The sequence below is a fragment of the Cololabis saira genome, chromosome 6, assembly GCF_033807715.1.
Source record: "Cololabis saira isolate AMF1-May2022 chromosome 6, fColSai1.1, whole genome shotgun sequence".
Taxonomy (NCBI): Eukaryota; Metazoa; Chordata; class Actinopteri; order Beloniformes; family Belonidae; genus Cololabis; species Cololabis saira.
This window is the reverse complement of record NC_084592.1, coordinates 39802798-39825913: the sequence shown is the minus strand read 5'-3', so window position 1 is coordinate 39825913 and position 23116 is coordinate 39802798. Positions and strand designations below refer to the sequence as shown.

The 23116-nt window shown below is 43.1% G+C and overlaps 1 protein-coding gene across 4 annotated transcripts in view; it reads right to left on the bottom strand.

The window, feature by feature from the left end:
• abcb6b (ATP-binding cassette, sub-family B (MDR/TAP), member 6b) overlaps positions 1 to 23116 on the bottom strand; it is a 51483-nt gene that overhangs the window by 4317 nt on the left and 24050 nt on the right. For 3 of the 4 annotated variants that reach the window (XM_061724565.1, XM_061724566.1, XM_061724569.1), the window contains 3 exons: positions 12690 to 12864; positions 12486 to 12598; positions 10535 to 10629 (listed from right to left, as the gene is read on the bottom strand). In XM_061724565.1, the coding sequence (XP_061580549.1) occupies positions 10535 to 10629; positions 12486 to 12598; positions 12690 to 12864 (383 nt within the window). The remainder of the gene's footprint in view (positions 1 to 10534; positions 10630 to 12485; positions 12599 to 12689; positions 12865 to 23116) is intronic. The other variant, XM_061724568.1, reaches the window with a different exon arrangement.

The window sequence follows — 23116 nt, the reverse complement described above, 5'->3', positions numbered from 1 at the left end:
ATCATGCAAACATGGTTCTTCTTTAAATTATTCACAGTTATATCAGACACTAAAGCAAAGTGCAATGACATAATCTTCCAATATAATCTTTTACATTCAGAGTTAATTTCCTCTGAACATATAGGTGGCAAGAAGAAAAATGGAAACTGAAACTCAGCCTTTTGTACTTAAAGTAGAATGACAATTATTTTAAATATAATGCCATACGTATTATATTTTTAATTATTGATACAATGAAATAAATCAATATAAAAGCAGCAACAACTACAGTTTTTCAGATGGCCATTTACTCAACTCAATTTCATTTATAAAGCACGTTGAAACAACACAGTTGGTCAAAGTGCAAAAATTAATTAAGATAAATTAAAAGAAGATGATGAAAGAAAAAGATAGAAGGAGAAAACAGACTAGCATTTATAACAAGAAAAGTCAACACCTCAAAACTAGGTTGAAAGCCAAAAGAATAAAAAAATTAAAATGTAACTTAAACAGGAGCGGGTCAGTCTGCCGTGAATGAAAGGCATAACAACATTAGATACAATAATCTAAAAGAGTGGGTCAGCCTACCATAAATTAAAATTCAGAGAAGGCTGCTGTCTCAAAGTGAGTTAGAAGCCAAAGGAAAAAAATACACTTGAACCGCCACCTTATTGTGGTGGAGGGGTTTGTGTTGCCCGAATGATCCTAAGAGCTATGTTGTCTGGGGCATTTGGCCCCTGGTAGGGTCTCCCATGGCAAACAGGGTGACATGCCAGACTAAGAGCAATTCACAAGCTTATCATGGAAAAGGAAAAATCAAGGACCGTTACGTCGCCCTGATTGGCGTCTCTCTGGAGCCAGGCCTGGGGTTGGGGCTCGAAGGCAAGCGCCTGGTGGCCGGGTCTTTGCCCAGGAGACCCGGTTGGGCTCAGCCCGGAATGGCAACGTGGGCCCGCCTTCCCATAGGCCCATCATCCGCAGGAAGGACTATGAAAGGCTGGTGCTATGTGGTCTGGGTAGCAGTTGTGGCGGGGTGCCTTGACGACCCAATCCCTGGACCAAAACCCTCTCAGTAGGGACATGGAATGTCACCTCGCTGGGGGGGAAGGAGCCGGAGCTTGTGCGTGAGGTTGAGAGATACCGGCTAGAGATAGTCGGGCTCACTTCCACACATAGCCTAGGGCTCTGGAACCCAGCTCCATGAAAGGTGCTGGACCCTCCACTATTCTGGAGTTGCCCAAGGTGAGAGGCGGCAAGACTGGGTGGGCTTGTTTATAGCCCCCCAGCTCAGCCACAATGTGTTGGAGTTTACCCCGGTGAACGAGAGGGTCGCTTCCATGCGCCTTCGGGTCGAGAAAAGGTCTCTCACTGTTGTTTGTGCCTACAGGGCGAACTTCAGTACGGAGTACCCGGCCTTCTTGGAGTCCCTGGGAGGAGTACTGGATAGTGCTCCAACTGGGGACTCCATTGTTCTACTGGGGGACTTCAACGCTCACATGGGCAATGACAGGGGCACCTGGAGAGGCGTGATTGGGAGGAATGGCCTCCCTGATCTGAACCCGAGTGGTGCTCTGTTATTGGACTTCTGTGTTAGTCACAGTTTGTCCATTATGAACACCATGTTCAAGTATAAGGGTGTCCATCAGTGCATGTGGCACCAGGACACCCTAGGCCGGAGGTCAATGATCGACTTTGTTGTCGTTTCATCTGATCTTCGACCGTATATCTTGGACATTCGGGTAAAGAGAGGGGCTGAGCTTTCAACTGATCACCACCTGGTGGTGAGTTGGATGCGCTGGCGGAGGAGGAAGTTGGATAGACCGGGCAGAACCAAACGTATTGTGAGCTTCTGTTGGGAACGTCTGGCTGAGCCCTCTGTCAGGGACATCTTCAACTCCCATCTCCGGGAGAACTTCACAAACTCACAAATTCTGAGGGAGGCCGGGGACATTGAGTCCGAGTGGACCATGTTCTCTGCCTCCATTGTCGACGTAGCAGCTTGAAGTTGTGGATGCAAAGTCTCAGAACCCGGTGGTGGACACCGGAAGTAAAGGATGCCGTCAGACTGAAGAAGGAGTCCTACCAGGCCATGTCAGCCTGTGAGACTCCTGACGCAGTAGATAGGTACCGGCAGGCCAAGCAAGCCGCAGCACGGGCAGTCCTGGAGGCAAAAACTCGGGTCTGGGAGGAGTTCGGTGAGGCCATGGAAGAAGACTTTCGGTCGGCCAACACCGTTTACAGTGTAGGTGGGGAGCTGTCGACCTCGACTGGGGACATCGTCGGATGGTGGAAGGAATAATTTGAGGATCTCTTCAATCCGACTGACATGCCTTCCATTGAGGAAGCAGAGTGTGGACTCTGGGATGCGCTTGTCCATCACCTAAGCCGAGGTCACTGAGGTAGTTCGTAAGCTCCTCGGTGGCAGGGAACGGGGGCAGATCAGATTAGCCCAGAGTACCTCAAGTCTCTGGATGTCCTAGGGCTGTCTTGGTTGACACACCTCTGCGACATTGCATGAAAGAAGGGGACAGTGCCGCTGGAGTGGCACACCGGGGTGGTGGTCCCTCTTTTTAAAAAGGGGAACCAGAGAATGTGTTCCAACTATAGAGGGATCACACTTCTCAGCCTCCCTGGGAAAGTCTACGCCAGGGTACTGGAGAGGAGAATACGGCCGAAAGTCAAACCTCGGATTCAGGAGGAACAATGCGGTTTTCGTCCCGGTTGTGGAACACTGGACCAGCTCTATACCCTCCGCAGGGTGCTCGAGGGTTCATGGGAGTTTGCCCAACCAGTCTACATGTGATTTGTGGATCTGGAGAAGGCATTTGACGGTGTCCCTCGTGCCATTCTGTGGGGGGCACTCAGTGAGTATCGGGTCCGGGGCCCTCTGTCAAGGGCTGTCCGGTCTCTATATGATCGGAGCAGGAGTTTGGTTTGCATTGCAGTAAGTCAGACTTGTTTCCAGTGCATGGGCTGCCCTTTGTCACCGGTTCTGTTCATAATTTTTATGGACAGGATTTCTAGGTGTAACCAGGGGCCGCAGGGGATCCGGTTTGGGAACCACAGGATTTCATATCTGCTTTTTGCAGATGATGTTGTCCTGTTCGCTTCATCGAACCGGGACCTTCAGCATGCGCTGGCGCGGTTTGAGGCCGAGTGCAACGCGTCAGGGATGAAAATCAGCACCTCCAAAACCGAGGCCATGGTTCTCCACTGGGAAAGGGTGGCGTGCCTTCTCCGGGTGGGAGAGGAAGTCCTGCCTCAAGTGGAGGAGTTTAAGTATCTCGGGATCTTGTTCACGAGTGAGAAAAAGATGGTGCGTGAGATTGTCAGACGGATCGGTTCAGCGTCTGAAGTTATGCGGTCGGTGTACCGGAACGTCGTGGTGAAGAAGGAGCTGAGTCGAAACGCAAAGCTCTCGAATTACCAGTCAATCTACGCTCCCACCCTCACCTATGGTCATGAACTTTGGGTAATGACCGAAAGGATAAGATTGCAGATACAAGCGGCGAGTTCGGTCACTCGGGAGGAGCTTGGAGTCGAGCCGCTGCTCCTTGACATTGAGAGGAGTCAGCTGAGGTGGTTTGGGCATCTGTATCGGATGACTCCTGGACAACTTCCTTGAGAGGTGTTCCTGAACCTATCCGAAGCACCGCCCTGGATACCTAAACCATTCTCCAGGCGAGACAAAAGGATTTGATTCTTCATAGTATCAAAGGCAGTTGTTAAGTCCAAGAGAACCAAGACCAATACAGTGACCACAACCTGTGGCTTAAGACCGTCACTAAAATAATGGTGCCAACTCAGTACTGCAGCGGATTGGAACACCTCAAGAATATTGTGCTAATCAAAAAATGATATCAGCCGGCAGAAAAATACTTTTTCCAAGGTTTTACAGAGAAAAGGGAATTTACAGATTGGCCTGAAATTTTATAACATTGAGGAGTCTAAACATGGTTTAACACTGATTTAATTTAAGACTCCAAAAGTCATTCGAAAAATGTCGGCCCAACTAAGAGGTGCCCAGGAGTTGGACTTCATTCTAGAGGTAAACAAGCCACCACATGTGCCACGAATCCTTAGTCCAAAGGGGGGCAATGCAGCAGGATAATGACCTAAACACCAGAAATCTATAGCAAAATCAGTGAAAATTTAAAAGAATTTGTCCCAAAAATTCTAATACCATCGCACCAACATCAAATTCTAGTCCAAATGTCTGAAATGTTCCAAATCATACATTGATCAAAAAACATGAGCCTTGGATCTCATTAATAGCTTTAAAATAAAAAATAAAAAGTAACTTCCTCTCTGGTTTCATCTGGTATCATCATGTAGAACTGGCCCAAGACCTAAACCAGAGATTGGGTGAGAAGATGGGAAGATCAGGAGACAGAAACTGGGAGGTCCCACTCATGCAGCCAGTGCACCTAACGTGTCATGGAGGGCGGAACAGTGGGACATTTCTTTCAGCGGTTGTTACGTCACCGTTGCTCCTTCAGAGGCAGTATCAGATGCAGAATGCTTGCTGCGTAAAATTACATTTTGGAAAGGCATAGCAGGAGTGTGGAGGTGGCTGAAACATCTGGAGAGAGGATGAAATTAGTCCGTCATGGGGACAGCGAGAGGCAAACTAGCATAGCGCCTGGTCCGGCTGGGTGTCGGAACGACTAGTCTCTTAACAAGCGAGCTGACTTCACTGGCCATGCTATCAAATTTGTTCCTCAACTTGAGACACATGCTAATGGACAAACCCTGTTGCCGCGCTTAGCGACCTGGTTGTGCCTCCTGAAGCGGTGCCTTCATCTCCCTCCTGCACCCCCAACAGCAGACCAAACACCAGCGGAATAAAGTACCCAGTCGTTGACAGTGGACCACTGAGTAGAGTAAAGTCACCCTCTTTAGATTGCAGAATGCTGTCATGCTTCTTTGAGAGCGCACACATCGGGGAGGGAACATGGAAGCTCTGTATGATCACTGTGAATGCACAGCTGGAGAGTGGAGGCAGAATGAAGAGCGGATCTCTCGTGGGCCTTTGTATCTGTTTGTAAGAATGACTGGATGTTAAACATGTTCAGCTGTCCTTTAAAAATGAAAAACTACAACCGTTCCAGTGTAATCCTCAACAGAAACACACTTCACCCCCCCCCCATAACACATGTGCAGCAGACACACAGCTGAGTATGCCATTCAGGGTTGGAGAACTCTGAATGAACCCTTCTGTAAATTATTAAAGATAATATTTATGACAACTCCCTGATGATCCTCTGATTACACCCACGCTCAGCCATCTAAATGGCTCTCGCCTCTGGATTCACAATTTCACTTGAAAAAGAAAAGCAGCCACCAGGTGGATAGCTGGAGATACCTCCTGAATTGTCAGTTTTCTGTTGTTTGTTCATTTATTTAGAAGTGTAAGTTTGAATTTGAGAGGAAAAAGTAGGGACATGTTTCCCTTGCTCCCAGAGGAAAACACATTTGCATTCACACTACTTTTGCAGAATGACAGAAAAAGGAAGAAGACTGGGCTCTGCTCATCCCTCTCCAAACTGATGAGTGTCACTTTGAGCTTCAGCTGAACTACCACAGTGCTTTAATGTCACAGAAGGCTATCTTTGGACAGCCTCCTTCAATATTTGATAGAAACCCTCGGTCACAGGAAGAAATATCTCTCACCAGAGACAGTAGATGTCAACGAGTTTTTTTTTTCCCCCCTCCATCCATTCAGGCTTTTCAGTGAATCATAGAGGCATATTTCTCAGGGTATGATACCAAAGTCCTGTTTTTAAGGTTAGGTCAGAGACATTACAATGAACAGGAAGAATATTAAAGACTGGTCAAGGCTCACAACATTTAAAAAGTGCCTAAAATCTTCTGTTTTTAAAATGTTTAAAAGGAAGGAGTGCCTCTGCAGGTGCTGCTTCATCACAGTAAATGATGCCGAAAATACATCTACCGTATTTTCTGGACTATAAGCCGCTACTTTTTTCATAGGTTTTCAACCATGCGGCTTATACAAAGGTGCGGCTATTCTGTGGATTTTTCTTCCACCGCTAGGGGGAGTGCTAACCGGAATTAGAATAAAAACTAAGACAAAATAAATGCAAAGAAGAATACGCTACTTCTTCTTTAGCAGATAGAAGTAGGTAGAAGCAGATTTCAAACAGATAAATAGATAAATAAATACTGGTTATTTTCTCTTGGTTCTGTCCAGTTTTAATCAGCAGTTGCTGCCGTGTTAAAAGACACTGTTAGGAAAGGATCTATTTAGGTACAAACATGTACATCATTTACAGTTCAAAATCATTCTGTACATGTAGTAAATATCTAATCTAACAACATAAATATCTGCGACTTGCATATATATTTTTTTTAAATAGAGCGGATGCGGCTTATATACAGGTGCGGCTTGTATATCTTTTATTATTATTTTTTTTTTTAAATAGAGTGGATGCGGCTTATAGTCCAGAAAATACGGTAGTCATTTCTAATGGTGTCAAATAAAATGTGATGTTCAACCTATAAAATGAGCCTCTTCTCATGTGTTTCCAATCCTCTCCTAAAAGCCCTGAACTGTTGGGTTCATGTAACATCATTACACGAGTTACAGCCTTCTTACAGTGGATTTCTTTTGGCGGGGGTGGGTTGACCAGATACCCTTCGTCATTCTCGTCTCCGACTCCCTTCCAGCTCGTTCATCTGTCTGTAAAGCGACATGGGTTGTTCGCGGTCAAATGGTAAAACAGACTCAGCATCGGCCTTTAGTGGAGCAGAGACGATGGTTGTGTCTTAGATATTTCTAAACTGCACCATGGCACTTCTGGGCGTCCTCCATGAATGGCTGCGAGTCGCTGTCACTGGCCCGGTGGGGTCCGGGATTCAGCTTCTACAAATGACTCGATCCAGCAGCTCCGGCGTAAAGGTCTGATTGATGGAGAGCTCCTGACAGGTTTGTCCCTCCTGCAGATTCACCATCTTCCCTTAGTTACTCAATTTCGTCATATGAGCAACTGCAGAGAACCTATGTAGGTTTAAACTAGTCTTTTTCACAGTTATTGGGTCTCCTGCACGCTTTAAAAGTTCAGAGGACTTCAGGTGACCCCTTATCTGGTTTTATAGTTTAGTCTACACTTTTTTTTATTGGTAATTAAAGAGTGACATTTAAAAGTATCTGAATACTGCAGGAAAAGAACCGTGTAATCAGTCAATCGGGTTTCTGCTGCAGCACAGCTTTCTCTTACATTTATCTGATATTCAAAGAAGTTTAACTCATTGAAGTTGTGAGAAGAGGATGTTCACAGCAGGGGGAGGTGTTTGCAGATTAAAATTCATCAGCTTCTTGTATCTTCAAAAGAAACAGTAACCCCAACCCATATCTTGATGAAAAGATGATTTAAAGCTGACACCGTGACTTGTCCTTGTGTGCTTTCATTTCATTTAAAGCCAAACTTCATCCCACAGACGGTCCACGTCCCAGGAGCGGATTCCATCTGCTGCTACTATTGAACATTTAAGAAGCTATTGGGTCATCCCACTGAGAGACGACAGCTCAATTCAAATAAAGTCTGGACCACAAGAGACTAGAACTGTGATGTGAACACTATACAACTAATCTTACAGCAGTTCACTGCAAAATATATCAAGAAATGTAAAGATAAAATACGAAGTCTCGCTGTAACTGGTAACTGGTGGAGATTGGTTCTGGGTTGACCCGGAGTGAAGCTTAGAAAAGGCAGCTATCTTCACTCCCTGTTAGCCCAGTTAGCTAGAGCTGACTGGAAGAAGACCAGCCAGACTGCCTCCTCACTGGCAGTCAGGTCCTCCGGTCAAATCCCCTTCACCTTGGACTGTTTAGGCAACTAACCAGACCACTAGTTTGGCCGTCTAGGCTACTGTCCAATGGTCCACGGACTATGCGGGTAGGTCCGGTCAACCCAAGATTGACGATCCACATTTCAGCTCTATGTTACCAGTAGGGTTGCCACCTTTCAGAAATAGAAATAAGGGACGCCCCGATTTCAGCAGCGCAGGCGACAAAAAAAAGGGACATCCCCAGAACTTCTAAAATGCTTAGGAATGTATTTATTTTATAAAACAAAATGCTTTGATTTAAAGTTTAAAGTGCCTTAATAGCATTGAACTTGCATGACTGTACAGACAGACAACCATACTAGCAATTGAAATATCCTCCTATGCTATGTATGTCCACATCAGCCAGGATGTATAATATAGCTACAGGTGAAGAATATGGTGTAAAAGTTAATTTATTTCAATAATTCAACTTAAAAGGTGAAACTAATACATTACATAGTCTCATTATATGCAAAGCAAGACGTGTTAAACCTTTATTTGTTATAATTTTGATGATTGAATTGTTTATTGATTTCATAATATAGAGATTTTTTATTTATCTGTGAGCCATAATCACCAAAATTATAACAAATAAAGGCTTGAAATATCTCACTTTGAATGTAGTGGGAAATAATATATTTGTTTCACCTTGAGCTGAATTTACTACTAATGAACTTTTGCAATATATTCAAATTTTCCGACCTTCACCTGTATATTATGACATCAATAAATAAGAGCATAATATGTGTCTGTATTGGTTCAATACAGAACGCAACTTTTAATTCCCAATTACGTAACAATTCCATATTTCAAGGGACGGGTGGCGAGCCTAGTTACATGATTCCATGTAAGGTGAGGTTAGGTAGCATCATAGGTTAGCACGGGGTAAGTTAAGCTAAAACAGCTAATGTGTGGAACGTTAGCTGAGGCACGGTGGTTTCAGCCGATGCCCCGGCCTGGTTGTTCCATCCATCATCATCATCATCATCTTCTCCCGCTTATCCGTTACCGGGTCGCGGGGGCAGCAGCCTCAGCAGGGATGCCCAGACTTCCCTCACCCCAGACACTTCCTCCAGCTCTTCCGGGGGGAGTCCGAGGCGTTCCCAGGCCAGCCGAGAGACATAGTCTCTCCAGCGTGTCCTGGGTCTTCCCCGGGGTCTCCTCCCGGTGGGACATGCCTGGAACACCTCCCTAGGGAGGATCCGGTACAGATGCCCAAGCCACCTCAGCTGACTCCTCTCAATGTGGAGGAGTAGCGGCTCGACTCCGAGCTCCTCCCGGGTGACCGAACTCCTCACCCTATCTCTAAGGGAGCGTCCAGCCACCCTGCGGAGGAAACTCATCTCGGCCGCTTGTATCCGCGATCTTGTCCTTTCGGTCACTACCCAAAGTTCATGACCATAGGTGAGGGTAGGGGCGTAGATTGACCGGTAAATCGAGAGCTTCGCCTTTCGACTCAGCTCCCTCTTTACCACGACGGTCCAGTACATCGACCGCATTACTGCGGACGCTGCACCGATCCGCCTGTCAATCTCACGCTCCATTGTTCCCTCACTCGTGAACAAGATCCCGAGATACTTGAACTCCTCCACCTGAGGCAGGACTTCTCCACCCACCCGGAGAAGGCATGCCACCCTTTTCCGGTCGAGAACCATGGCCTCGGTCTTGGAGGTGCTGATTCTCATCCCTGCCGCGTCGCACTCGGCCGCAAACCGCCCCAGCACATGCTGGAGGTCCCGGTCTGATGAAGCCAACAGGACAACATCATCTGCAAAAAGCAGAGATGAAATCCTGAGGTTCCCAAACCGGATCCCCTCCGGCCCCTGGCTGCGCCTAGAAATCCTGTCCATAAAAATTATGAACAGGACCGGTGACAAAGGGCAGCCCTGCCGGAGTCCAACATGCACCGGGAACAAGTCTGACTTACTGCCGGCAATGCGAACCAGACTCCTGCTTCGATCATACAGAGACCGGACAGCCCTTAGGAGAGGGCCCCGGACTCCATACTCACTCAGCACCCCCCACAGAATGGCACTTTGGTTGTTCCATCCGTTTTCCTATTTTTACCGTTGATGGCTGTATTCAGTTCTTGCCAACAAGAAGAGGTCTATGGTCCCAGAGAGCCACTGTCCTGCGTGTTTTAGACGTCTCCCTGCATCACACACACCTGATTCTAATAATAGTCATTATCAGCATGTATTCAGCATGTCTCCTTGTGCTTCGAAAAGTTTAAATGCTATATACGTATATGGTATGTAATTTTTTAGATTAACATGGGTGAAAAAGCCATAAAATTCAAACATGCTTTTTATTAAATGTGTGTCAGAGCCTTTCAAGTCTGTTTCAATATCACCCTGACGACACATTTGCTGACATGTCATCACGCATCACCCTACGTCCTGAAATCGTCTTTTAATTTAATCTCTCCATCCTTCTTCTTTGTGTCAACTCTAATCCTGTATTCCTTTAACCACGTCCCTTGTTTCCGTTCATCCCCTTAACTCCCACTTTGGTGCCTTTTCATTCCTGCTGCTTTAGTTGCAGTGGGACAGACGGCTGTCATCTCATAAACAATAGAGCAGGGCACCTTTCATTCCTCATGCTGCCCTTTTCCTCTAAAGATAATCAAACATGCGTCGGTTCCTTTCAGGTTCCACACTTTACTAAATTAACTGTGTAATCTTGGAGTGTTTGATAGCAATGTCACCTGTGTGCCACCACTATGGTGGTCCTGTTGGTGCAAACCTCGGCCAGCGAAGCCTGGATGTTCCTCTCAGTCTGGGTGTCCAGTGAAGAAGTGGCCTGAAAAAACAACCACTGCATTACTACTACTGTCATTTAGGAGATGCTTTTATCCAAAGCGACTTACATCTGAGAGAAAAACACAAGCAAGGAATCACATAGGAGGGTCCAGCTGGATAAGTGCTGGTCAGACTTCTGTGAGTTCAGTTGGACAGTTGGAGTTCAGGTGCTGCCATGCCAGTGCTAGAATTTGTATTTATTTATTCATTTATTTTGTTCCCCCGCCCAACACAACAGTCCCTTTATACAAAAAAGTTACATCTAAAAAGACATCATAATATCATCTTGTCATAAGTGCATGCAGCTTACTCAGTGCTGAGTCCTGCAAAGAGCTGGACGAATCTTCTATCTAATTCTGATGAGCAGAGAAGTTTACTAGATACAGAAGTGCTCCTTAGAGAGCTGAGTCTTTAGCTTGCTCTCAAAAGTAGACCCTGCAGATCGGACAGAGTTTGGTAGGTCATTCCACCATCGGGGAACAATGGAAGAGAAGAGTCTGACTACTGATTTCACACCACGTTGTGGTGGAAGCACCAAGCGTCTTCCTGGCTGAGCGGAGCTTTCCAGAGGGAGTGTAGCTCTGGATGAGGGAGTGAAGGTAGGCAGGAGCCTTTTGGGTAATAATTGTTTAGTATGCCAAACTTTCACTGCAGCCATCTTTAGTGGAGACTAGTTTGTGGGTCTTTCTGCCCTCAGTTTTGTCCTCAGTAACTGAAAAGGCTCCTTTTCTGGGTTCAGTGAGAGTCTTCATGGTATGTTTAGGGTCATCACCCATCTGCACGCTGAAGCAAAGTAATATCAGCTGTGTAGCACTCGTCTGAATGCAAGCAGAGACCGTGCTGTTTCAGTTAGTCGGAGATGGGTGAACCTCTGCCAATCTTTACATCTGACGGACTCATGTTACTGACCTGCTGACAACAAACCCAATAAGTTGTTAAATGATCTTCCAATTACTTTTCCAGCCTTTAAGCCTTCCAGCGTTGCCTCCATTTCAACTTAATTGAGATATGTTGATGTCATCAGATTTAAAATAGTCTCATGTCTTCTATAACAGGACAAAAAGTCCCAGTTTCAACATCTGATGTGTTGTTTACTCTATTTTTGCTAAAATAGGAATTTATGAGATGTGCAACTCAGTGCATTCTGTTTTATTTACACTGGATCCTTCATGATTTTGGTCAGATAACCTTCACACATTTGCACCAACTATTATTTTCATTTTTCATAAATAACACAATCTCTTATTCGAGCTAGCTGGTTATGGAATATGAAGTGTAATTCTTGCACTTTAATTTTGCTTTAATCACCTGGTTTATCATAGCAGGTGGAGCTTTTACGGGAGGACACTCTTAAAGAGACAGGAGCACTTACAGAGCCTTTCACACAAAAGGCGTCAAAAGGTTACTTTTTGCTTTTGTATTTTGTATTTTAAGTTAGTCTCTTCGACGTTTTCTGATAGACCTTAAAAAAAAGTGTGATCTTTTTTCTTTTGGTCTGTGATGAATTACCCTTCTGGTTGGAATTTTCTCTCTGTCGGTCCTAGTCTGTTTTATCTCATTTTTTTCTTTTATTTACTCTGTGCATATTTTTACTATTGAATCTGTCGTGCATCTGTGCTCTTAATCCCTCTCTGTGAAAAGTTATGCACTTTAAATGGCCTTGTTTATATAAGCGATGATGCGCTTCAGCCGTGTTTTACACCTTCCATCTACATAGCTACACGAACGTTGCAACACTTGACTGCTGTTTAAAGCAACGACACCTGCAGCTCGTTTTTCACATACGTGCATATTTTCACATGTTAGATAAGTAATGAATGAGATCTTCATCCGTCACTGTGACTTCTGCAGCCTCACCTCATCCAGCAGTATAATCTGAGGTTCCTTCAGGATTGTTCGAGCGATGGCCACTCTCTGCTTCTCGCCCCCGCTGAGCTTCAAGCCTCGCTCCCCTACTTCTGTGTCATAACCTGCAGGGACACATTCCAGCCACGTTTGTTCATGTCTCCATTATACACCTCATTCAAGTCAAAGTCCAGCACACCCACAGGAGAGCCCGACCTTGAGGCAGCTCCAGTATCCTGGCGTGTATGTCGGCGGCCGTGGCGGCTCGCTGCACCTCCTCATCGCTGGCTGTAGCTCGGCTGTAGCGAATGTTGTTGCCTATCGTGTCATTGAAAAGGACCGTATCCTGGGGAACCACACCAATGTACGACCTCAGAGAGGACTGACGCACCTGAAAAACAGGAGATCTGAAACAAAATACTCGTGCCATGTGCCTCACTTCAGTATTTCCCATCAGGTCAACTGAAAGTAAGCATTACTAACTTCCCTACTTTGAAAATACTGCTGCTACCTCAGACTTTTTTTTTACCAAACAGTACCACAATAAGAAGCACAGTGAGGAAAGATAGTTTTGAGGAATATAGGCAGTACTCGAGTTGTAAAATAAAATCAGGGGGGATGGTGGATTTTAATCATATGGGGACAGATAATTTGTGCTGATTACAAATATAATATATTACAAATAGCAATGACCAAAACAATGACAGAAAAGAATGACATAGCAGCAGTTAAATACAGCCTTCTGTAAGCTTTAAATATCCACTGGGCTTACATCAAATACATCAAAACACAACAATAAAAAACAGTTTTCTGAACTTATCAATATGCCTCTGTCCTTCACAGGATAAGTAAAATGCATCACTGCAAAAACTCAAAATCTTAACAAGAATATTTGTCTTATTTCTAGTTAAAATGTCTCATTTTAGTAAAAAAAAATCTCATTACACTTAAAACAAGACTCATCACTTGAAAAAAAAAATTCACCCGTTTCAAGTAGATTTTCACTTGAAATAAGTAGAAAAATCTCCCAGTGGAACAAGATGTTTTTGCTTGTAATAAGAAGATAAATCTTGTCCCACTGGCAGATTTTCCTACTTATTTCAAGTGAAAATTTACTTGAAACAGGTGAAAATTGTCATATGTTATTTTTCTTGTGTTATTTTTCTGGTGATGACTCTAAATGTTGAAATAGGAGTAAAACCACATTCATTGATGACATGACATAAGGGGTGGAAAGGGGAGATGGCAGTTTTACAGGGGGGATGATTTTGACTGTTTTTATTTCAGGGGGGATGCCATCCCCCCTCATCCCCCCTCAACTCGAGTACTGAATATAGGATCATATTTACTATGTAGTACCAGAACAGAAACTGTAGTAGAAGCAAAAAAAATCTAATCTTTTAAGCCAAAGTTACAGACCCCATTGTACCTGTGGAACAGAAACATATCTCAAGCATCATGAGCATGTGGGATGTATTCTTTACAAAGCTGGCTGTATGGCAGGTTGAACTGGTTGGAACTCGTCCTCCTTCCAGGAGCATACATCAGCATGAAAGTTGCATGGCTTAATCCATCCTATACTATATAATGCATGCTGCCCCAGGTCACAGACGCAGCTCGTGTCCTTAACTGGTTCGTATTCCTGCTTCCCCTCCAGGCTTCTACATAATAGACTCATCTTTTCTGCTGCTCTACATCTAAAGACACTTTATGTAGCTTTACAACACTGTATCCTGGGGAAAATACAACCTCACTTCCAGGAAAAGTTGGAATGTTTTGTAAAATGTGTCTTAACAACCGAATCCAATTATTTGCAAATCTCAAACCTTTTTACAAACCTCAAACATCCACTTCATTATTAAGTATACCAGGTAGTACCAAAAAAATACGTCAAGGATGAATGCAGATAAAACATGAAAATTGAACTTGATGGCAGCAGCACATCTAAAAAAAATTGGATTATGGACAACTGGACAGGAATAGTAAAAGGTGCAGGGGAAAAAATAAATCCCAGAGGAAAAGCTTGAAGTTAATTAGGTTAATTGGCAACCAATCAGTAACATAATTGGATATATAAAGAGATCATTGAGACTATTAGAATTAAAGATGGGTAGAGGTTCACCCATCTGTGAGAAGCTGCATCTACAAACTGTAAAACAATTTCAGAATATTTCATCACCTATAGCACACGAATCCAAGAACGGGAAGAAATCTCTGTCTGCTAGGGACAAGGCCTGAACTCCACGTTGGATGCCCCTGATCTTCAAGCCCCCAAGAGACACTACATTAAAAACAGGTCTGATTCTCCAGTAAAAGTTGGTGCATGGGTGCAGGAACAGTCCCATAAACTGTCATCTAACACGGTTTGCCATGGCGTTCACAAACGCGGGTTAAATCTCTATCCTGCAAAGAAGCCATGTGTGACCACAATCCAAAAGCACCATATTCTCAAAGCTCATTTAAAACTGAGGCAAAGTGGAAAACCAGCCTGTGGTCAGAGAAAGAAAGATTTCAAGAATTCAGTTCAAAGGCCAGCATCTTTTACAGCATGGGGTGAATTAATGCCTATGGAGCGGGCAGCTTGCATGTATCGTAAGGAAATATCAAAGCTGGTGCACAAACACAGGTTTAAAAACTTAACACTCAAGTCCAAATGTATTCTATTCAAATTCTTTATATTTGCTTCAGAATCCACACCAACATACAGCAAAGTAAAATGCCAAACACAAACACAAAAAAGGCAAAGACCATCTATTAGACCACAAAGATCAGGTGAAAAGGCTGGAAAGTTGGACACAAGAATCTGGAAACTGGAGGTCTAAACATAGAGAGGTGAAAAATGAAGGAGCGTAATGACTGATTGTCTGCAGGTGTTTATCGTGGGAACAGAACAAAAGAGAGAATCTAAAACGTCAATCCAAGAATTTCAAAATAAAACAGGAAATGAAGCCAAGCAAACCCTAACATCTGGTAGGAAAGTTGCCAAAAAAATAATGCGCCTCCTGGACAGCCCATTATTTTCAGTGTTTTTGTGCTTCAAAGCAGATAAGATCTAACACAGTTATCGATATGGTTTAAGGTGTAAGCAGATGAAGTGTTTGATAGACCATCAAACTGCACCTGAATCCCCGTCCAACATTGTTGAGGGTTAATTGTGGTGCATAAACATCTGAAACCAGCAGATTCCCTTCAAACTGTTTGGAGATGGGTTCCTCTGACAGAACTGGACTCGGTGCCATTTTCTACACATCTAAATAACAATCACACCTTTATCTCAATGACAGCAGGGTTTTCATCATGACTTACTGTGGCTGTTTGGAACAGAAGTCAATACTAACACCTTCTGATGTTTTGACCGTGCCTACAAGTTCACGGAAAGTAGATTTCGTGGTATTTGGCCAGAGTCGAGCCAGATGTTTCATCTTGCTCTTTCCTCACAAGGACTCAGCCGACAGGTTCTCCATTCACCTCTGCTGTCTCCCTTCTGAACTGGTTCACCAGAAAAACTGAACGCTGAACAGCATTGATCTCCTGAAGCTGAAACCAGACTAAAACTGAAGTTCATGTCCCATTAATGAAAGAAATGTTGATCAATAAACACACAGATGACTCGCTTGGTGTAGATGTCTCACTGCACACGCTGCCCCCACCCCCCTCCCCACAGCCTCCCACTGAGCCCATTAGTCTACAAGATAAAGTCACAATTAGGGATTCAAATATGAAAACACCAGATATCTACTGTTTATATCATTTACTTGTATGCAATCCAACGTCAATATCGTGTACTTGGACAATTACCCACACGCTCCAATGGAACAAGCCATCTAGACATGCAACATACGGAAATTAGACAACACTTCTCACATCACGACTAAAGAGAGCTGGGGCCTCATTTAAAATGGAGTGCGTAGAATTCATACTAAAAGTGCACGTACACCCAAAAGCCGAAAATGGCGGGCGCAAAAAAAAATCCGGATCTATAAAACCGCGTGCCCGCAGACTTCCACGTAAGGTTCTCTTTATAAATCACAGTCCAGCTTGAAGGCTGCGCACGTGAATCCGCCTGGTATCCCGCCCTCTACACGCCCACTTTCTACCAAAAATGGAATCATTTTGCATATGAATGAGCCTGCTGAGCATGCGCAGCGGCTTCCTGCAGGCCCCCCCCCCCCCCACACTTTTTACAGTTTTAAAACTAACGGTAGGCTCAGCAAATCATCAAGACACTCGGGACGGCGGCCCGGCACCCCCGCTCCCTCTCCTCCCTCCCGTCTCCCCTCAGAGCTGCTCTAGGCTGATTTATGGTTCCGCGTTACACCAACGTAGAGCCTACGGCGTAGGGTACGCGGCGACGCGCAACCTACGCCGGACCCTACGGCGTAGGCTCTGCGTTGGTGTGACGCAGAACCATAATTCCGGCTTAAAAGTAAACAACATGTGCGCACGTACCCGTGTATGACAGGCAGACACACACGGGGAGAAGGGACTATTTCTTTAATTTTTATTTTTTTTAAACTTTACCCTTATGAACGCAATTGTTATATAGTCCAACTGTCCTTATTTTAATCAGAAAACTTTCTTTTTTCCTCTTCGGCGTGGAGTAGTGGGCTCGGAGCGGCAGCCATCCCCACATCCCCGCCCCCCCCGCCGCCTGCTCCGTTATCAGCACTATTTTATTATAAGTCTGACATATGTTGTGATATGTGATGACATTATTAAGAGTATGACATGCATCTGGCTTCATTTCACCACCTCACAGCATGCGTCGCCAGTTCCCCGTGTCTTAAGTACATTCTTACGGGAGGGTCCTAGTTGCCGTAGAGATACGCAGATTTTTCGGTTAGTTTTTTCTTTTTAGATCCGAGGCTTTGCGTAGAAGGTGGCTTCCGCAACTTTCAGGCGCTTTTTCTGCGCAAGCAAGCTTTATAAATGAGGCCCCTGGTCATTTACCCTGTCACGAGCTGAGTGTATATTAGTATAGTTATAAGATCGGTCTTATAACTATTCAATAGTTGTAGGACCAGTTTGGCTAAGTTATATGTTTATATTTACCACAGTAACCCGGGAATAAAGAACATTCAAGGATTTGAATGTTCATTTATGCAGTACCTTTTAACCTCGTCTAGGTTCTACAAACTTTACAATGTCTTTCTTAGTCATCCATTCACACACACACTAATTTTGCTGAATAACATCCCTCCCAACGCTGACTCATAGTGACCATGTGATGATAATTAATCTGGGGTTGAGCCAGAACGACTTGTTAACACAAACATCCCTTGACTGTCTAAAACAGGCCGTGAGAGTTTTGATACTGACACATTTAAAAGGTATTTATAGAGAAGAAGATGGAAAACGTGGAAGATTTTGATGAAGTGACAACATATGAAACACATTGTGTGTAAAAGTGCAGGCATCAAGCTCAGCATCCTCCCTCTGACTCTGCAACAAAGACCCCATGACGATTACCAGTCTTTTTTTATTGATTCTTCTCTTTCAAGTTTCAACGAGCCACTCATTCTTCCTGTCAGCATTTTTCCAGTTCACCAGAACTGACGTACAGAAAACATCAGAAATAACATCAGGAAATTAAACTTCTTAGTCACGACGGATCTGCTGAACCCCATGAACTGGTAATCATCTTGAGATGTTGCTGCGAAGGGAAAACCAGAGCATCCACAGGGAGGCGGTAACGTTCAGTGTCAGTGGAGCTGATGATCTATTGGCTGAGAAGATTGTCTTTTATTCAATCAAATCTTGGGATGAAAAGTGCAGAATGTTCAGGACAGGGTAGAGGAAGAACATGTGAAGGAGACAAACTCCAACTGAAGAGGAAGATATCTGTGGAAGCAGCAGTGTACCTGAGCACAGTGGTGACGTGGACTTTTGTGGCCAGTTTGCTCTCTTAGCTGAGGTTGAGCGTGTAATCGTCTCTGTGATATTTAACAGTCACAGGTCCTTTTAAACCAGGGATCAGCAACCCGCGGCTCTAGAGCCGCATGTGGCTCTTTAGCGTGGCTCTAGTGGCTCCTGGAGTTTTTCAAAAATGTTTAACAATTTTTTTCTTTTTCTTTTTCCTTTTCTTCTTTTTTTCCTTTTTTCTTTTTTCCTTTTTTAATCTCGACATTTGGACTTTTTTCTCGAGATTGTACTTAAACATTAATCTCGACATTTCGACTTTTTTCTCAAAATTTTGACTTTTTTCTCGACATTTTGGCTTTTTTCTCGACATTGACGTTTTTCTCAAGATTGTACTTCAACATTAATCTTGACATTTCGACTTTTTTTGACGAAATTTTGAATTTTTTCTCGACATTTCAACTTTTTTCTTGACATTTCGACTCTTTTCTCGTCATTTTGACTTTTCTCGACATTTCGACTTTTTTTCGACATTTCGACTTTTTTCTCAAGATCGTACTTCAATATTAATCTTGACATTTCGACGTTTTTGACGAAATTTTGACTTTTTTCTCGACATTTCGACTTTTTTCTTGAAGTGCATGATGAAAAAAAAAATCTTCCCCCAGTTATAACTAATATAGAAACATGCAGCATGTATTGCCTTCATTCTAAGGCTTATACAAGACTTTTCATTTTTTGCAGCTCCAGACATATTTGTTTTTTGTGTTTTTGGTCCAATGTGGCTCTTTTAACATTTTGGGTTGCCGACCCCTGTTTTAAACCCTGCTGCACTGTCACTGGTGCCTTTAACCTGCAGGTGAAGGTTTATATCTTGATCTCGACATCTGTCTTCAACAGATTTCACGCGATTAGAGCTCTCTTCTTCCTGTCTGCTTAGCTTCAACCTGACATATATAGGTTTTAACAGCCGTCTAAGTCAGTGTTCTTCATTGGATTTCTCTCTGGAACTCTGTTATTGACCAATTTACTTGAATCAGGCTTTTTAAAGTAGGGAAACATCCAAACATGCAGGACATTCATGGAATACTAAAACGTGTATTTTACTCTACACACTAGTTTTGTGCAGAAGAAGTCTGGTTCTGCCAGACATTTCTTCTCTTTTTTTCTTTCCACGGTCGCCTGGTGCTTGCTCAGGACAAGGGATCGGATCCAAGAAAGGTTTTGATGCTAATTTTGGTTTCCTTAGGGATGCAATAATTATTATTATTGTATTAATTGGTCTAATTTGGGACGAATAGAACTAGATTGTTGAAATATCTTGACGTTTGTCCTGATTTGGTGAATAATGTAAATAATGTGTTTATTGTAAAATGTAATGTAAATAAAACTGAATTAAATTTGACTTCCAGCTGTGAATAACCTGAACCTGAACCTATATTTCTTGTTCTATTCCAGGTCTACTATGGATTCGACCCGAACTGTTGAGGTTTGGGTCGTACCACGTTAAGCCAAAGCTAACAAAGCAACATGCTAACAAACTGTGTGCTTGGCCTCTTGAAGTGTGAGGAAGGATGCAAGCATGAAAATGGGAAAGCCTGCCCTATTACTGAAAAACTGCAGCTCTTCTACACCAATACATCTTCAGCCTGCCAGATATCCTTCAAAGAAGCTCCTGCACAACATGTTAACATTTCCTCTGACAATGTCATAGAAGATCCACAAAGGTCAGGAGAAACCGACGTCTTCCTCCACCTCAGCTTCATTTTGCATTGTGAAAATGTGGCAGCAGCTGTTCTGGTAACACAGCGTCCTTCCATGATTTTTTTGATTTTTTTTTTCCTTGAACAAAATGAGCTGGCCAGGATTTTTTCTTAATCAAAACTCGGTAAAAATTAATAGCAAATGGATGATCCCCAAAACAACCCAATAATTCTGTCAGTGGAGGAAGCTGAGGAGTTTTACCGCCTCCTCTTCAAACAACAATACAAAAGAGTCTGAATGTAATAAAAGAGCTGAACATGTGTGTGGTGATTAAACGGTCCTCCTGCTGCGTAATTATAAACGAACGTCTTTATAATCACCATCAGACTGCTCCGAGCAAGCAGGTGCGTGCACGCTACGGACTGTTGTTGGCTTTGTTTGAGAGTTTATTATTGGTAAATCAGAAACAGTTACTTCGACCGTGGCAAATGTACTGTCTTTACACACACACACACACACACACACACACACACACACACACACACACACACACACACACACACACACACACACACACACACACACACATCTGCAGTCTGGACTCATTGCTGCATTATTCAGAAACCTTTTACTATGATTTATTCACAGTGTTACAGGAGCACAGCCCAACTCTGTGTATGTGTGTGTGTGTGTGTGTGTGTGTGTGTGTGTGTGTGTGTGTGTGTGTGTGTGTGTGTGTGTGTGTGTGTGTGTGTGTGTCAGAGTGCGGGGAGAGAGGAAAAGGGAAAGATGGAAAGCTGTGCGAGGGATCAAGGACATAAAAGAGGACTAAGAAAAAAAAGTGTCTACATTCAGCTGGAAACATAGATTAGTGCAGATATAAAGGAATAGTTCACATTTTCAGACTCTCAAACCTGAAGACGTTAAAACTCGAAACACACACTTACTGTAACCCAAATGATGCACGTTTTTTTCTCAGAGTAGCTTTTTTCTGTTTTGCACAATCTTGTTAAATTTGAAATATTATGGGAAAAAAAAACTGTATACAAGAAAGAGCAAATACTATATTTCGGTGTCTTTGGTGACTCCCAGATACAATACTTGAATGTAAAACAGCCTGCCACTTAGGGGCCACCATGTCTGAGAACATGTCATCCAGTGAACAGATCTGCAGGGTTTTGTGACATCACAGACCCAATGAATATTATCCAGTTTCCTCATCTGAATCTCCAGCCAAAGCATTTGTCTGCATGAGTTGACTATGTGACGGATCTCAGAAGAGGAACGCTCCTGAAAGAGGTGGAGAAAAGTTGAGTGCTTGACTCCACCCACCAGAAAACGCTGCTTTTAATGGAGCTGCGAAGAAACAGGGAGCTGCTGTTACGTATCTCTGCTGTATTTGAACCGAAACATGTCACCAAGACCTTAGAAGTTGTGTTGATTAGTCACATTAAAAGAATGTCTCTTTAACCGGGTTCATGAGGTCATCGAATTCAAACACGTCTTTGCACGTCTGTTCATCGCTGTTATGGGGAGGAGTTAGATCTCTTATCTCGTTTTTCTCTATTGCAGGTTGTGTCTTATTAGATATATACCCCACAGTGTTGTGCTTCCATGCAAACTTAAGTTTCTAAACAGTGACCTCTTGAAGCAGGTTGTTAGTGAACGAAATCACGATCACGAAATCACGAAATCAAATGTGTTTCCCTCATCTGCAGTTTGTTTGTAGACAGTCGGGTCTTCAAGGACCAGCTTAACTTTATAACCGCTGATGATTATTATACACCGTTAACAACTAAACAAAAACTGAGAGCAATAGTTTCACCTTCACTTTGACACATTTTCAGACCAAAGCGGACCCAAACAAAGTGGACGGTTTTGTTTCTTCGGCGTCTGAAATCATTCATCCAATGGCTTTTAAACACAGTTTTGTTAAATGTGTCATTTTTACGGGCATAAAACTTCTTCAAAAGTACCAGGATTAAGATAAAGGTGTTCTCAAGGGGACGGTCGAGGAAGATTGGGAGAAAAAATGTTTTGAAAGGATCTGAGATTAGTTTCAGGTCTGTGATTTCAATGTTCCAGCAGAGCAGAGATGTCAGCGTGAGCTCTTGGAGGAGATCGTACACTGAAAAAAATTAATCTAAGCGCATGTAAATATAAAATATTTAAACCTGTGATTTTAACAATTAAAAATGAAGTTTGTTGCTTTACATGAATACATCTAGTTTTGAACTTAAACTGCATTTTTTCAAAAAACAAGACATTGTGCATTTTTTCCTTAACAAGCAGTATTTATGTAATCCCAGGCAATCTTTTCATTTACACACAAACAACAAGCAATGATCTTGTTGTATTTACCTTTCCTTTAACAATTTTAATCTATTGGGCAGATTGACCAACGTTTTAGATGAAACATGCTTTATTTGTTTAAGTAGAACACCACATTAAAAAATATCTTGCTTGATCTACTTTAAAAAGATTAAGGCAACTTTTTCGCATGAGATTTTTATGTAGATCAAGAAAGACTAGTCTTTGTATAAACTACTTAATTTTTAGTATGTACAAAATTCATTTGCAAGTAATTTTGGTAAATAAAGTGAACTTAATTTTGGTAAATAAAGTAAACTTAACACAATTAAGTTGACTGTACTTGCAAAATGTATTATCTACATACAAAAAATTAAGTAGTTTATACAAAGACTAGTCTTTCTTGATCTACATAATAATCTCATGCAAAAAGTTGACTTATTTTTTTAAGTAGATCAAGCACAATATTTGTATCAGTGTATCAATCAGTCCTTCATGGTAGATGCACTGCAGAGAAGCCATGGATGTGGAAGCCCAGAGGAAGAGGAGGAACACCAGTAAAGAAAGCCTGGATGCAGAGAGGCTGGACAGATATCTGCGTCTGTGGTTCCAGTTGGGGAGCATGGAGGAGGAGGTGTGGTGGTGGGGAGGATGGGACAACAATTACCCATCATTCAAAATAATAAGATGCCATAAAGCATCTAGCTCAGGGGTCGGCAACCCAAAATGTTGAAAGAGCCATATTGAACCAAAAACATAAAAAAAAAAAT